Consider the following 13325-nt stretch of genomic DNA (forward strand, 5'->3'; position numbering starts at 1 on the left):
ACCATTGGCTGCATAACGGCCATGACATGAAGTGAAGATTGAACACACATTTACCTGTACTCCTGGTACAAAATAAATGACAATCATTGAGTCACAATGCAGTCTACCAGCCTTTCTGTCTGTGTGTGTGCTTTTGTGTGTGTGTGTGTGTGTGTGTGTGTGTGTGCGCGTTTGTGTGTGTGTGTGTGTGTGTGTGTGTGTGTGTGTGAGAGCGAGAGCAGGTGTGTATGCACATGAGAAAGAGTGAGAGTGTGTGCGTGTGTGTGTGTGTGTGTATGTATGTGTGTGAGAGAGAAGGAAAGAGAGACAGGTAAAGAGAGATTGAGCGAGAGAAAGAAAAAGAAAGAGAGATGGAGCATTTGGCTAGCTTCCATGGGGTAAGTAGGGATTGCCAGGAGGAGTCTGCACCTATAGGTTTCCTGAGGACTGAGGTCAGCTCAGCACTTCTGTGCACCTGTCATACCTGTAGCGCGTCTCGTTGCCATGCCGTCTCTCCCTGTAGTGATAACCTTCACTTTCAAGAGGTGTATCTTTCCACTCAAGCTTGTTATTCTTGTGACTCATATGCCAGCAACTTTTGTGAAGCCCCAAGGTCAATACGCAAAGTTTTAAAGCTGAACTGTTTATTCATTCACATTGATATATTTCAGTAGGTTTATGTATGTCATTTAAAGATATTGCTCTCCAACTCCCTGGACCTGTAAATGTCCTGTCTGAGACTTGGTAAGTATTAATGTTATGTAAATGTGAAATGATCTTTACTGTTCTTTTCCTTTCAAGTGTGAAATTGGGTTGAGCTTGTCAAGTTTAATCACACTGGAAGTTGCATAAAATTCCAGAACTCTGGGGACACTGGAGTATTACCCAAAACTTCTAGAACCTCTATAAAATATAAGGGCTACTGAGGACCAAAAACAGTCAGTGGGTTGCCATGGAGACATGGTGAACAGCACCAAACCAAAATTAAAAAAAAATTACAATTGAAAAACAATTTATCCATGTGGAAAGATGATGATAATTAACCTAATCTTAATTCAATATACTTGACAATTGACTTTGTGACCGGCACTTTCACCATACACAACATTAAGATTCTGGCACTTATTAGTTTAATGATACACAGCTAAAATGTATGGTCAACAATATTGAGCAACTCATTGTACTGGTTATTATTTAATAAAACTAGAATAGTTAGTTTGTTAATGTTATCATTAGTTAACATTGGTTTAGGGAGGCTAGTAGAGAGGTGACCTCATCAGACACATTTAAAGTCACAACAATAATTTATTGTTTGTTTATAATATCATTGCACAAAGGATGAAAGCCATAATGACACCAGCTAAAAAGTCTCCAGCAAACAATGGGGGAAAAAATGGAAGGGTACAAAAGATTACATCATCACCTTCACCCCAGCCTTCTATGTGACCCAGAATAGCTGCACCTCACACAACTACTATAAGTGACTTTACATTCAAATAACGAACCCTCATTATTTAGGCCAACAAATAACGAATACTTCAAATCATCAACATTCGTTGACCCTCAAATCAACACTGGATTCGGCCCAGTTAGTTTGGTCTCCCGGTGATAAATAGGTGGTTGGGAGCCATGGAGAAACACATGTACAGCACAGAGTCCCCTTTCCGTACTTTTCCACTTCAGCAAATTGGAAATTCTGTCACCCTCCTTCTTCAGTCCAGGGCAGACACAATGTTCTTTTGTTCTTGAAGGATTTCTTTTTCTATTATTTTCTTTTCTGTTCTTTTTTGTTTGTTTGCTTGACCAATGTTGCATGTGCAAAGATACAGTACAACCTCCGCTACTCACTGAATGGTTCTCTTAAAAGGACGGCACATCCCATGGCAACACGAACCGCAGTCATTGTCCATTAACGTGTCCTTCTGCTGGGAGTATGACAGTCCTTGGAGTGGAGATGTGTATTTACAAAAAGCCTCTGGTGGACAACCCTCAGACCAAGGTAAAAACTGAATTGGACCAAGATATCACTGTTCGCCTGCGGATCCGCTCTGTTGAGAAACATAAAATAGGATGAACCTGTTTTAGGTACCCAATGTAAGACTTGGAGGCACTATAGAGTGTAAGTGGTCCCGAAGCATAAATACAATGCTGTTGTTTCCTAACAACAAACCTATAAAGCAAAATATTTTAAGCAGGTCTCACAAATGTACTAAATTCAAAGTTTTGATAAAATAGGACCGGATAGACAAGTTTATATGTTTAGACCAGGATTACATACAACTATGAATGTCACAGTGCAAAACAAGGCCCTTAATTGATAAGCGATAACATATATCATATAATTAGACATTCCATATTAGGTAATCAATGTCATCATGCCATGCAGGAACTGTTTGGAGTGGCAGGAGTTCAGGAGGTCGTGAAGAGATTCAGGAGCAAGAGAGGTCATTCAGCAAGCCTTTGGAGTGTAAATCTGACTCGTTCTGGATTAATTAACTGAGATAATGAAACTTCGGCTGCTTCTGGTAAGCTGAATGCTGCCTTGTATGGTTCCCTTTGCCAGCGTGTGTTTGTGAGTGCATGTGTATTACTATGTGTGTGCTTGTGGGTGAGGATGAATGTGCTAAAAAAGTGCTTACATCCTCAGGACTAGAAGAACAGTACAGGTGTAAGTCTACAATGAATGCAAGTTAACCAACCATACAACACAGCTTTATCATACTGAAAATAACTCACTGCTTTCTGAGTAATTCATCTCTCATAAGGTCATCTCTGTTCTTCCTTGTAACTCTGAGAAGCATTACTCCACTTGAATGATTGAGTAGGATGAGTATTTCTTTGCTACACTTTACTGCACATCACCATAAGTCTGTATAAAATATCCAAAATAGCAGTCCCTTTCACGCAAATGATCACCTCACCATAGGTCTGTGTAAAATATCCAAAATAAAAGTCCCTTGCACCTATATTATGTTGCATACAGTCACCTCATGTAGTTGAACCAAATGTGGGAAGTACTGTTGTGCTAGAAACCTCAGTAAAATGCTTCACCATGGACCGACTGGGGAAACACATAGGTTTATAATGTTTCAGAATTCAGATAAAGAATTTACAATCCCTCATCATAATATCACATTAAATTACATTGCATAAATTACATGCTTTCTTTATCGTGTGGCCCATGCCAAATTCATACCATTCTTGGCCATTAAATGGATGACAGAACTTATGAGGGGTCATTAGCCAGTTTAGTCTTTCAGCTCTGCATGGTCGACAAACAATAGCAATCTTATTAAATCTGGAAAAGCACCAAATTCTTCACAGTCACACCCACTGCACAAATCCCATTTGATTACGGTTCACTCCCCTGTGGTCAAAAAAAGCTACCAGGAATACAACCTAATCAGCCAAGCTTTGAGAGGCGTAATCAACTTCCATAAACCTCTCTCTCTTACTCTCTTTCTTTATTTTTTGTCTTTTCGTACTCTTTTTTTATCCTTCTGTCTTTCAAATCCCTCGATCTGTTCTCTCCTCCGCTGTTCGGAGAAGCGAGTCGCTGTGCCTGCGCTTGAGGTAACAGGAGCAGGAGAAGTGACCCGCGCTGGGAATTGAAAGAGTATGACCTTTGTGGTTCGTGTGGTTTGCCTTGCATTCCTCCCTTTCCCTATCAGATATGTTCGCTGTAACGGGCAGAGATGGCATGTTTGCATTGATTGGGGCGTGGGGGGGTGGGGGGGTGACTCTAGTGGTCGATCCGAGCAGCATCTGACAGACCTGAGGCAGTATCCGTCCCCCCCTCTTCCACCCACCCAATCCATTCAAACCTGTCAGAAAGCCCCAATCGCAGACCCTCGCTGAGATTAAATAGGCTGTCCAGAAGACACGGCAGTGACTGACAGGCCATGTCTGACCTGCCAAAATATCCTCCTGACGGATATTCCACAGTTTTCATTCACAGGAGACAGCTAACAGGGAATCGCCGGCAATCAGAATAATTGTTCTATGGTCTGTCCGCCACTCTGTTACAAGTAATGAGCAATGCTGCCATGTCATTTTCATGAACTTTCCACATTAGTGATGATAATCACATTTGATTGAATTCAATATATTTTGATTCAATGCAGAACTCCTATTGTCTTAAGGACACATTATTCTTCAATGTACTAGGTGTAGTCACTCCACCTTTTGGTTTGTGCATTAGTTCAATTAAATAAATAGCCCTTCATAAATCATCTGTGAGAGGTTTTTCGCTTCTCTCATTTGTTTTTTTTTTCTTTCCTGACGTTGCCTCAAGGGTTCTGAGAATCACACAATACTCAGAGCATTTAAATATAATCTAAGAATAAACTGCAAATTGAACAGCAAATATCCAGCTCTGCAAAAAAAGAGAGAAAGAAACCAAGAAAGGGAGAAAGAGAGTGAGAGAGAAAGTGACTGAGAGAGAGAGAGAGATAGATAGAGAGAGAGAGAGAGAGTGAACCACCTGAGGGAAGCACATAGAATATCACCATATTAAAATCCCAGAGCATCATATTTTAGAGCATATTTGGGTTAGCATTGCCACTTTGCATAATTGCATGCAGAAAAATGGTTTGCTGTATAGACCGCTATGCTTTGCGTATACCTCATCGAGTCATTTACATCCCTGCTTGTCAGTGTGATAAATGTAGCACTAATTCAAGAATAATTCAACAGAAAAAAAGCAAAGAAAATGTTTGCCTTCATAAGCAAAGGGCACATGTGAATGCAAGTGAATAATCTATGTAAGAGAACATCAATGGCATGTTTTGCTAAAAAATACAAATGAAAATTGTGTGAGCGTGATGTTGAACAGTGCTAAGCAGGTTAACTTTATGAGAATACCTTTTTATAACACTGGAAATGAGGTTGTGAGGAAGTGGTCTTACGAGGGTAGCACACACATTATGTTTTGACTCTGTGGGCAACCCCAATTTGTATTCTTGACAAACAAGAAGCATCACTCACAACATGTCATATGTTTCATATAAACCCTCTTTACCTGCAGTCAGGCAAACCTCGTTAGCGAATAACAAGGTCAGGGTAAACAGATACTGTGGATGTGCCAGATATATATATCTTTGTTTTGCCACCCAGTGTGTATATTACTCGCGTGTCAGAAATCTCTGGGCTGTTTAGCAACAGATATGCCCACGCAAACACAGGGAAGCACAGGGAGGTCTAAAGGGTAAATGCAACAGATAAAAGGGAATCAAAATGAATGTGTCTTAATATATATATATATATATATATATATATACTGTATATACATATATATATAGTGGCAGCACGAAGGGCAGTAGAATGCGCACTGCACAGCAAACATACATTAAGACATATATATGGTAACACTTTACTTTAGGGAACAAATGTTAGCCATTAACACATAACTAATGGGTGTTAATAACTGTAAAACTGAATAACTGTATTAGTGCCCCATAAGATCTGCATTAAGCACTATTAATCATTTATTTGGCCAGTATACACCAATTTCTTATTATAGTTGAATAGGTCATTTGTTCTTGGTAGATTCTTAATAGCCAACTAGTTGGTTTTAACCTAAGTAAAATAGAAGGTTCATAGCCTTTTAATATACCATCTGAATATAGCACTTATAGTGGTAGAATAGGTAATCCTACCTGCAAACTTTACTTGCAACAAACAAACTAATTTGACCAACAAGTCCATCATGTAGACTCACAAGACAGAGACATCTGTCAGAGCCTGATGGAGGCTTAAGGTTTTGGAAAAGGTCTCTGTCTTGTTAAAACACAAGATGGTTACTGGAGGGGTGTGGTAGGGTACTTTGGATGCATGTCTTGTGTATTGAGAAATCGTGTTTATTTCTAAATAAAAATGTAAAACACACATTCATCCTTTTTACATTGCCATTTGAAAACTACCAGTTTAATACATAGAGACCAAGTAGACACCAACTAATTGGTTATTAAGGATGTACCAACAATAAATCGCATATTCACTGAGAATAAGAAATTGGCAAACACAGGCCTAATAACTGATACATGATGCTTAATGCATATGTTATTAGGCACTTACACAGACACATATTAGTTATGTGTTAATGTTTAACATATGTTCCCAAAACGTAAGTATTACGATATAACCACATACACATGTAAACTATTCATGATCCATCCAATTTTTTTATTTGAATAGATATGAAAGTTTAAGTTAATTCATTTAAACCCAATAGAGTTGAGCGGCTGAGAGAAAGTGGCACAAATCTGCAGCACTGGACGATCTTGCAAGCTACCAGACACTGCTGGCCTCCTTCTCATCCAGCATCACTGCTGCTAAGAAGACTTTTTTCAATGACAAGATCAACGGTGCAACTGACGCTCGGAAACTATTCTCCACCTTCAAAACTCTGCTCTACCCTCCTCCTCCTCCCCCAGCTACTAACCTTACTGCTGATAACTTTGCTTCCTTTTTCACAGAGAAAGTGGCAGCCATCGGGAAACAGTTCGACCAACTGTCTCCCCCCCCTAAGGGCGCAACCGTCAATGGCTCATCATTTCCTTCTTTCATCCCTCTCAGCGAGAGTGAGGTCTCCAAAATCCTAACAGGCAGCCGTCCAACTACATGCCCGCTGGACCCCATCCCATCCAACATCCTTCAAGCCATATCGCCTGCCGTCTTACCGGCAATAACACAGGTGATTAATGGCTCATTTAATTCTGGAACATTTCCTTCTCTTTTCAAAGTGGCTCGGGTAACGCCGCTGCTCAAGAAGCTGTCTCTCGATCCCACTCAGGTAGAAAACTATCGACCGGTCTCACTTCTCACGCTCCTTTCTAAAACCATTGAGAGGGCAGCTTCCAAACAGGTTACCGAGTTCCTGTCAAAGAACAATCTCCTCGATCCAAACCAGTCTGGATTCAAAAGCGGTCACTCCACCGAAACAGCCCTGTTGTCTGTAACGGAGGCCTTAAAAACAGCTAGAGCAGCAGCTCAATCCTCGGCTCTCGTCCTGCTTGACTTCTCAGCTGCGTTTGATACAGTCAACCACCGCATCCTTCTGTCCATACTGTCAAGTATGGGCATTTCTGGCAATGCGCACTCCTGGTTTGAATCCTACCTCACTGGGCGCTCGTTCAACGTGTCTTGGCAAGGTCAGCTGTCTGTACCTCACCTCCTCACCACTGGGGTGCCCCAAGGCTCGGTGATGGGACCACTTCTCTTTGCCATTTACACCACCTCGTTGGGCCCTATCATCCGCTCGCATGGGTTTTCCTATCACTGTTATGCCGATGATACTCAACTGTTTCTGTCTTTCCCTCCTGAGGACACCACGGTCTCGGCGCGGATCTCGGACTGTCTGGCTGATATATCCACATGGATGAAAAATCACCACCTTCAGCTGAACCTGGCCAAAACGGAGCTGATGGTCTTCCCAGCCAAACAGGTCATCCACCATAACATCAATATCAATATTGACTCTTTATCTCTTGTTCCATCCAAAACAGCAAGAAACCTGGGGGTCATTATTGATGACCAACTGACCTTCACGGCCCACATCGCCTCTGTCTCCAGGTCGTGCCGCTTTGCGCTATACAACATCCACAAAATCAGGCCGTACCTAACCCAGTATGCCACCCAGCTGCTGGTGCAAACCTTGGTGAGTTCCCGCCTGGACTACTGCAACGCCCTCCTAACGGGCCTGCCGGCTTGCGTAGTGAAACCACTACAGATGATCCAGAACGCGGCGGCGCGTCTGGTGTTCAACCAACCGAAAAGGGCACACGTCACCCCGCTACTCATTGAGCTCCACTGGCTGCCGGTAGCTGCTCGCATTAAGTTCAAGTCACTTATGCTTGCCTACAGAGTGCTTGCTGGTTCTGCTCCCACCTACCTAAATGCTCTTGTAAGGGCAAATGTTACACCCAGGACGCTGCGCTCGTCTAGTGAGCGTCGTTTGGCAGTGCCGTCTGTGCAAGCACGGCAATCCAGACTATTCTCATTTGTAGTTCCACGTTGGTGGAACGAACTGCCTAGTACTACCAGAGCAGGGGCGTCCCTCTCTACCTTCAAGAAGCTTTTGAAGACCCAACTCTTCAGAGAGCACCTCCCTTCCTAACTGGCACTTCGACTAGCGCTTAACTTGCACTTCAGCAGTTACATTCCTGAACTTCTTTTTCCTTTTTTCTAGGTCGTTGTTTTGTAATTCTCATGTAAAGTAGTATTTATTGTTACACCATGCTTTTTATTGCTCTTAGCTTGACTGTTCTCTCCCTTGTACGTCGCTTTGGACAAAAGAGTCTGCTAAATGACTAAATGTAAAATGTAAATGTAAATGTAGAGTTGAATGACATTCTGGAATACTAAGCTGATAAAAAGGAAAAAAACTAAATCATAAACAAGGACAATATGAACCAATTTATTTGTGACACGGAGTGATACGGAGCCAGAAGATATGGACCTCTTATCTTTCAATCCCACCTAATCTATCGATCAGTTAAACAACCACTCAATATCCCCTTTATAGTTTCAACAGTGACATATTTGCTAAGGGGAATTATTACGACACATGTCAGTGACCATGCGATTCTCACCTCCAGTGGACCCAATACCAGGGAGATCATAGCAGCATTACCAGAGTTGATCTCTGTCCGACGAAATCTGTTCCGTGTCCCATGACAGAAAGTAAGGAGGAAGGAAAGGAAAAAAAAGAAAAGAAAAGGAAAGACAAAGAGAGGTATCAGGTTTAGATTTCATACAAGCAAGAAATTAACACTCGTGTGAGGTTATTAGGCCTGCCATCGATCCGCCACGTACCACAACAGCACACAAAAAGGCCCCCCATGCATTTAGCGAGTCCGTGGGCCCAACTGGATCGATAGTTCGGCTCCAGACAGCCCATGTGTGGCACATTTGCATAATTCATTAAATGGACTGAAGACATGAGGGGGGGGGGGGGGGGCATCATAACCCAGAGGAGGGCAGGGCATCTGTGTAGGATTACAGCCACAGTGACTGGGGACCAGGGCATCAAAGGAGCCATCACCTTAGAGCATTTAGTGCGGTTTATAACGGATAGGATGTCTGTGCTCTATATGCAGCAGAGTGCCATTTATTTCTGGGTCTGGGTAGACATGTCACAACAGCCTACGGTAGCTCCATGACAAACCAGGGGGTGGTGACATGAATCTGAGACCATCCTAAAGGCCATATTTTATTTTATTTTATTCAGAACACATTCTGTATGTACAGTATACAATGTGGATACTGAACTCGTATTCTACTCCCACCATGTTTGTCATCTTTTGATACCTGGAGAAACACTGGTAGCCACCACATATTGTTTTATCTTGCATTGCTTGTAGATAGCCCTTTGAAAACGATTCACCCAATTTACTTGACAGAAAACTGAAGCATGTTGTACAGTTACATACTACTGAAGCAGCATTTACACCTACACACACACACACACACACACACACACACACACACACACACACACACACGCACACGCACACGCACACGCACACGCACACACACACACACACACACACTCATAAAGAGTGGATGGTATAAGAAACACACCAACACGGAGAATAGGGAAGGGGCCTTTTTCACCAGTTGAACTTTCTTCACAGGTTGTAGGGAGGAAAAATGGTGCCCTTGCTAATTTGTCCCTGAAGGGAACTGGTATTGTAGCAGCGCTCTGTGAAAGGTCTTCACAGCTGCTTCTCTGCAATGTAGAGACCAAATGCTGAGAAACTTATCAAGGCTTCATGGTGGAATATATTTTTCAGTTTTCTGAGCTTTTGACTACACTAAGGTTTGCAAGTTCAGGCAAGAGTTCAGCAAACTTGGAGAAAAAGCACCTGGTATTCGGAGGCTGTCTCTCATCCAAATATTTACCAGGCCTGACACTGCTTAGCTTCCAAGAGTGACACACACACACACACACACACACACACACAGTGACACATACACACAAACACACACACACTGTGACACACACACACACACACAGTGACACACACAAACACACACACACAGTGACACATACACACAAACACACACACACTGTGACACACACACACACAGTGACACACACACACACACAGTGACACACACACACACACACACACACACACACACACACACACACACACACACACACACTTACATATGCACTCACAGTGACACACACACAGTGTCACACACACACACATACACACACAATGACACACACAGACAGACAGACACACACACACACACACACACACACACACACACACACACACACACACACACACACACACACACTTCAGATACATACCTTGGTGGTCTTGATCTTGTTGCCCATGGCGCAGCTCCACCCTTTGAGGTCAGGGAGGACTTTACACTCCTCCCCATCCAGACAGGGATGCATCTGGCACCACCACTTCTGCTGCACAATGGAGGCTGCAAAACATCAACACTTTCACTTTCACTCCCTCGACACTCTACTTTCACTCCCAGTTTCAGTTTCAGTTCAGTTCATTTCCATTCTATTTCAGTTGAAATTTTACTTCATTCAACTTATTATTCAATTTGTCCACTAAAAGGTTACTGTGTTTGGGGATATACTGTCTACCCATGACATGACATGAACACAAAGGGGTTGTCAGTGTGTAAAAAAATGAAACGATGCTTTGCAAAAGAGGTACATGAGAAAAATATATGTTTACTTTTCGCATTGTTACAAAATTGGAAATGGAATTGGGATGGAAAAATGCCAAGAGAAAGGTGAACACATAGCCCACTCGGTAGCACGACAAGAGCTGTACGTTTTTTTTATAGAAAGAATCTGTGTCAAATGACCAACATCATTGTTGTTTCATTGAATTTAAATAGAAAAAAAAAAGATTCTCTGGACTCCAATTGTTGAGGATGCATTTGGCTGGTAGTTAACATTTAACGTTAGCTTCACTGTAAGACCTTTAGGTCGCTTGCTTATGTGTAGCTGACGTTATTATATGAAGTTTAACTTGCTATAGACAGTCGTACAGCCACTGACAACAGTTCTATAATGTTAGTTCCGTTAGCTAACTGAAAGTAGCAAAAGCTTGGACTTTAATTTTAGTCTACATCCCTCTGACACAGAGATACATCACTCCAACCCTATCTTGAGCCTTTTTTTCATGTTAGTTTAAAGATTTAAACTATTTAAGGCTTTTTCTCTACCTATGTTCCACCACTGGTTTCTATTGAATCAAAGCTGTTTGTTTGCCCCCCAAAAGGGGTGTTACCGTTTCGATGATGCAACCCCTGCAATAATCTATTGTCTACCATTCCACCTTCAGTTGTTAACCACAATTAAAAGAAAGAGCATTCACAGACTAGTTTAATTTGCTGAAATGTCAGCTGTGAAATGTCAGGAAGAGAACTGCCTTACTCAAAGGTGGGCACCAATTGGTATTAAATAACAATGCATGCAACAATGCATGACCAGGAAATTTGTGCTATTGTGCAAGTCTTTTGTCCTTTACTTTTGTCTGTTTTATTTGTTTCAAATGATAATTATGTAATCTACCAGAAAACATGGTTCTTCCAAAAGTGTTATGTTGCTGTGTGACAAACTGACAGCATCAAAGAAGAAAAAGGGAGGGAAAGTTTTGCTGAAGAGTTTTGCCCAGTGGATTGGCAGACACACAATTTTTAAATGATAAATAATAACATGACTGCCTTTCAACCAGTCACATGCTGTGGTCAGAACTGCAAAACTGCAATAATGAATCATTATCTTCTTCTTCTTCTTCTTTATCATCATCAGCATCATTAAGACACTGCATATAAGGTACAGACAAGGTCATCTGCAATATGTTATCTTTAGAGATTCACAAGATCAGGTTTCATGAGGATACGTTTGCATAATTCAGAAGGAAATGTTGTGATACTTCCATTTCCAAACCTCTGATTTTTCTCCCGCATGCAGAAAACACACTCTAACCCTCTATCCAAACCTCAGCGAAATCAAAACGTATATGTAATTTCACACTTATTATATGGTGGCACCTTCGCCGCCAGCTGAAAATGGGATTTGCTTGGAAACAAGAACCTGTCATTTATCCCCCTGACGTGGCAGTAATTTGAGGATTAAGTCACACAGGATTAATGCGCATTCAGCTTCTGCCAGCTGCACTCTGGGAAAAGGTGTAAAATTTGGCTTTGAGAGAGGATCAGCCTCTCTGTGTTTGGGTGCTGTGGAAATGGCAATTCGCTTTATTTTCAAATAGGCAAGTCACACATAGACCATGGGGGGAGGAAGAATGTGGGTGCTGCCTTTAGGTTGATATCACAGGTATTATTCCCAAATGTCTGCCTTCCGTAGCTAAAGTGTCAGTGGCACCATGACAATTTCAAAGAAAGAATGATCACTTCTAGTGACTCGTCTCAACCATACCAAGCATTCAGTCACACTTTGTTTGGATGGTCCACTATAGACTATCTATAGGTGCTCAGATTATAAACAAACTATCGGTGCAAACTCTGTGGACTACAATTTATGGTTAAGATAAGGGTTAGGGGTTGAGTTTGGTTAAGGTGATGTCCAATGAACAATTAGAAAGACTGAACTTGAATTTCAACAAACCTTGAATTTCTGTAAAGTCTCTGTGGGAGGACTATTCAAACAAAGGGTTTACCAAGCATTCATTTCCTGGGAAAGAAACCAATGTATTATATCTAATGCAAAATGCAAAGACGTGGCACTGAATTTAACTTTAAATACATGCAAGAAGTCATAATTCTCACATATTTCCTGAGATCAAGTTCAAATGTGTGCAGTCTCTTGGCATAGCAGTCTAATCCTGCAATATCCCCCAAGATTAATATGTAACATTTATGACACAAATGTGAGGCAAGGCAACAGCTAGTGTGGAACCAAACCTCATTTGAGAGTCAGGTTTGCTTAATGAATAAATGCAACAGCACTTGTACACAGATTATAAGTAACAGCTACTAATTACTGCTGCTAAACCTGCATGCTCAGACCTTCAAAATGCAGTGCTGATATGAATGAGTTAGGAGCATCAAACTGAACATTTAAAATATAAGTTAATATTATTTCCATTAACCTAATAATATAACTGTCACTTGATTAGTACTTTTTCTGAAAGACTGTAGGATTGTACGTGCTTAAAACCCCCTCCGGTGAAAATTAACCTAGTTAACATGTCCATATGGTGTTTTTTATATGATACAAGACATATCATGAGTGAATTAAGCAGTCACATCCATGGCTGAGTATTTCCAACTTGGGACTGCAGTGTACCAATGACACTGAATCAGAGAGTCTGGGTTTCATACGTCACATA

The 13325-nt window shown here is 41.5% G+C and overlaps 1 protein-coding gene across 1 annotated transcript in view; it reads right to left on the bottom strand.

Annotated features, from left to right (window-relative positions):
* Positions 1-1264: 1264 nt before the first annotated feature.
* The window catches only part of tafa2 (TAFA chemokine like family member 2), a 46182-nt gene continuing 34121 nt past the window's right edge, over positions 1265-13325 (bottom strand). Inside the window, exons 4-6 of the mRNA XM_031582836.2 lie at positions 10307-10431; positions 8571-8637; positions 1265-2027 (exon numbers count right to left, since the gene is read on the bottom strand). Of these exons, the coding sequence (XP_031438696.1) occupies positions 8608-8637; positions 10307-10431 (155 nt within the window). The 3' untranslated portion in view covers positions 1265-2027; positions 8571-8607. The remainder of the gene's footprint in view (positions 2028-8570; positions 8638-10306; positions 10432-13325) is intronic.

The sequence above is a fragment of the Clupea harengus genome, chromosome 16 (genome assembly GCF_900700415.2).
Source record: "Clupea harengus chromosome 16, Ch_v2.0.2, whole genome shotgun sequence".
Classification (NCBI taxonomy): domain Eukaryota; kingdom Metazoa; phylum Chordata; class Actinopteri; order Clupeiformes; family Clupeidae; genus Clupea; species Clupea harengus.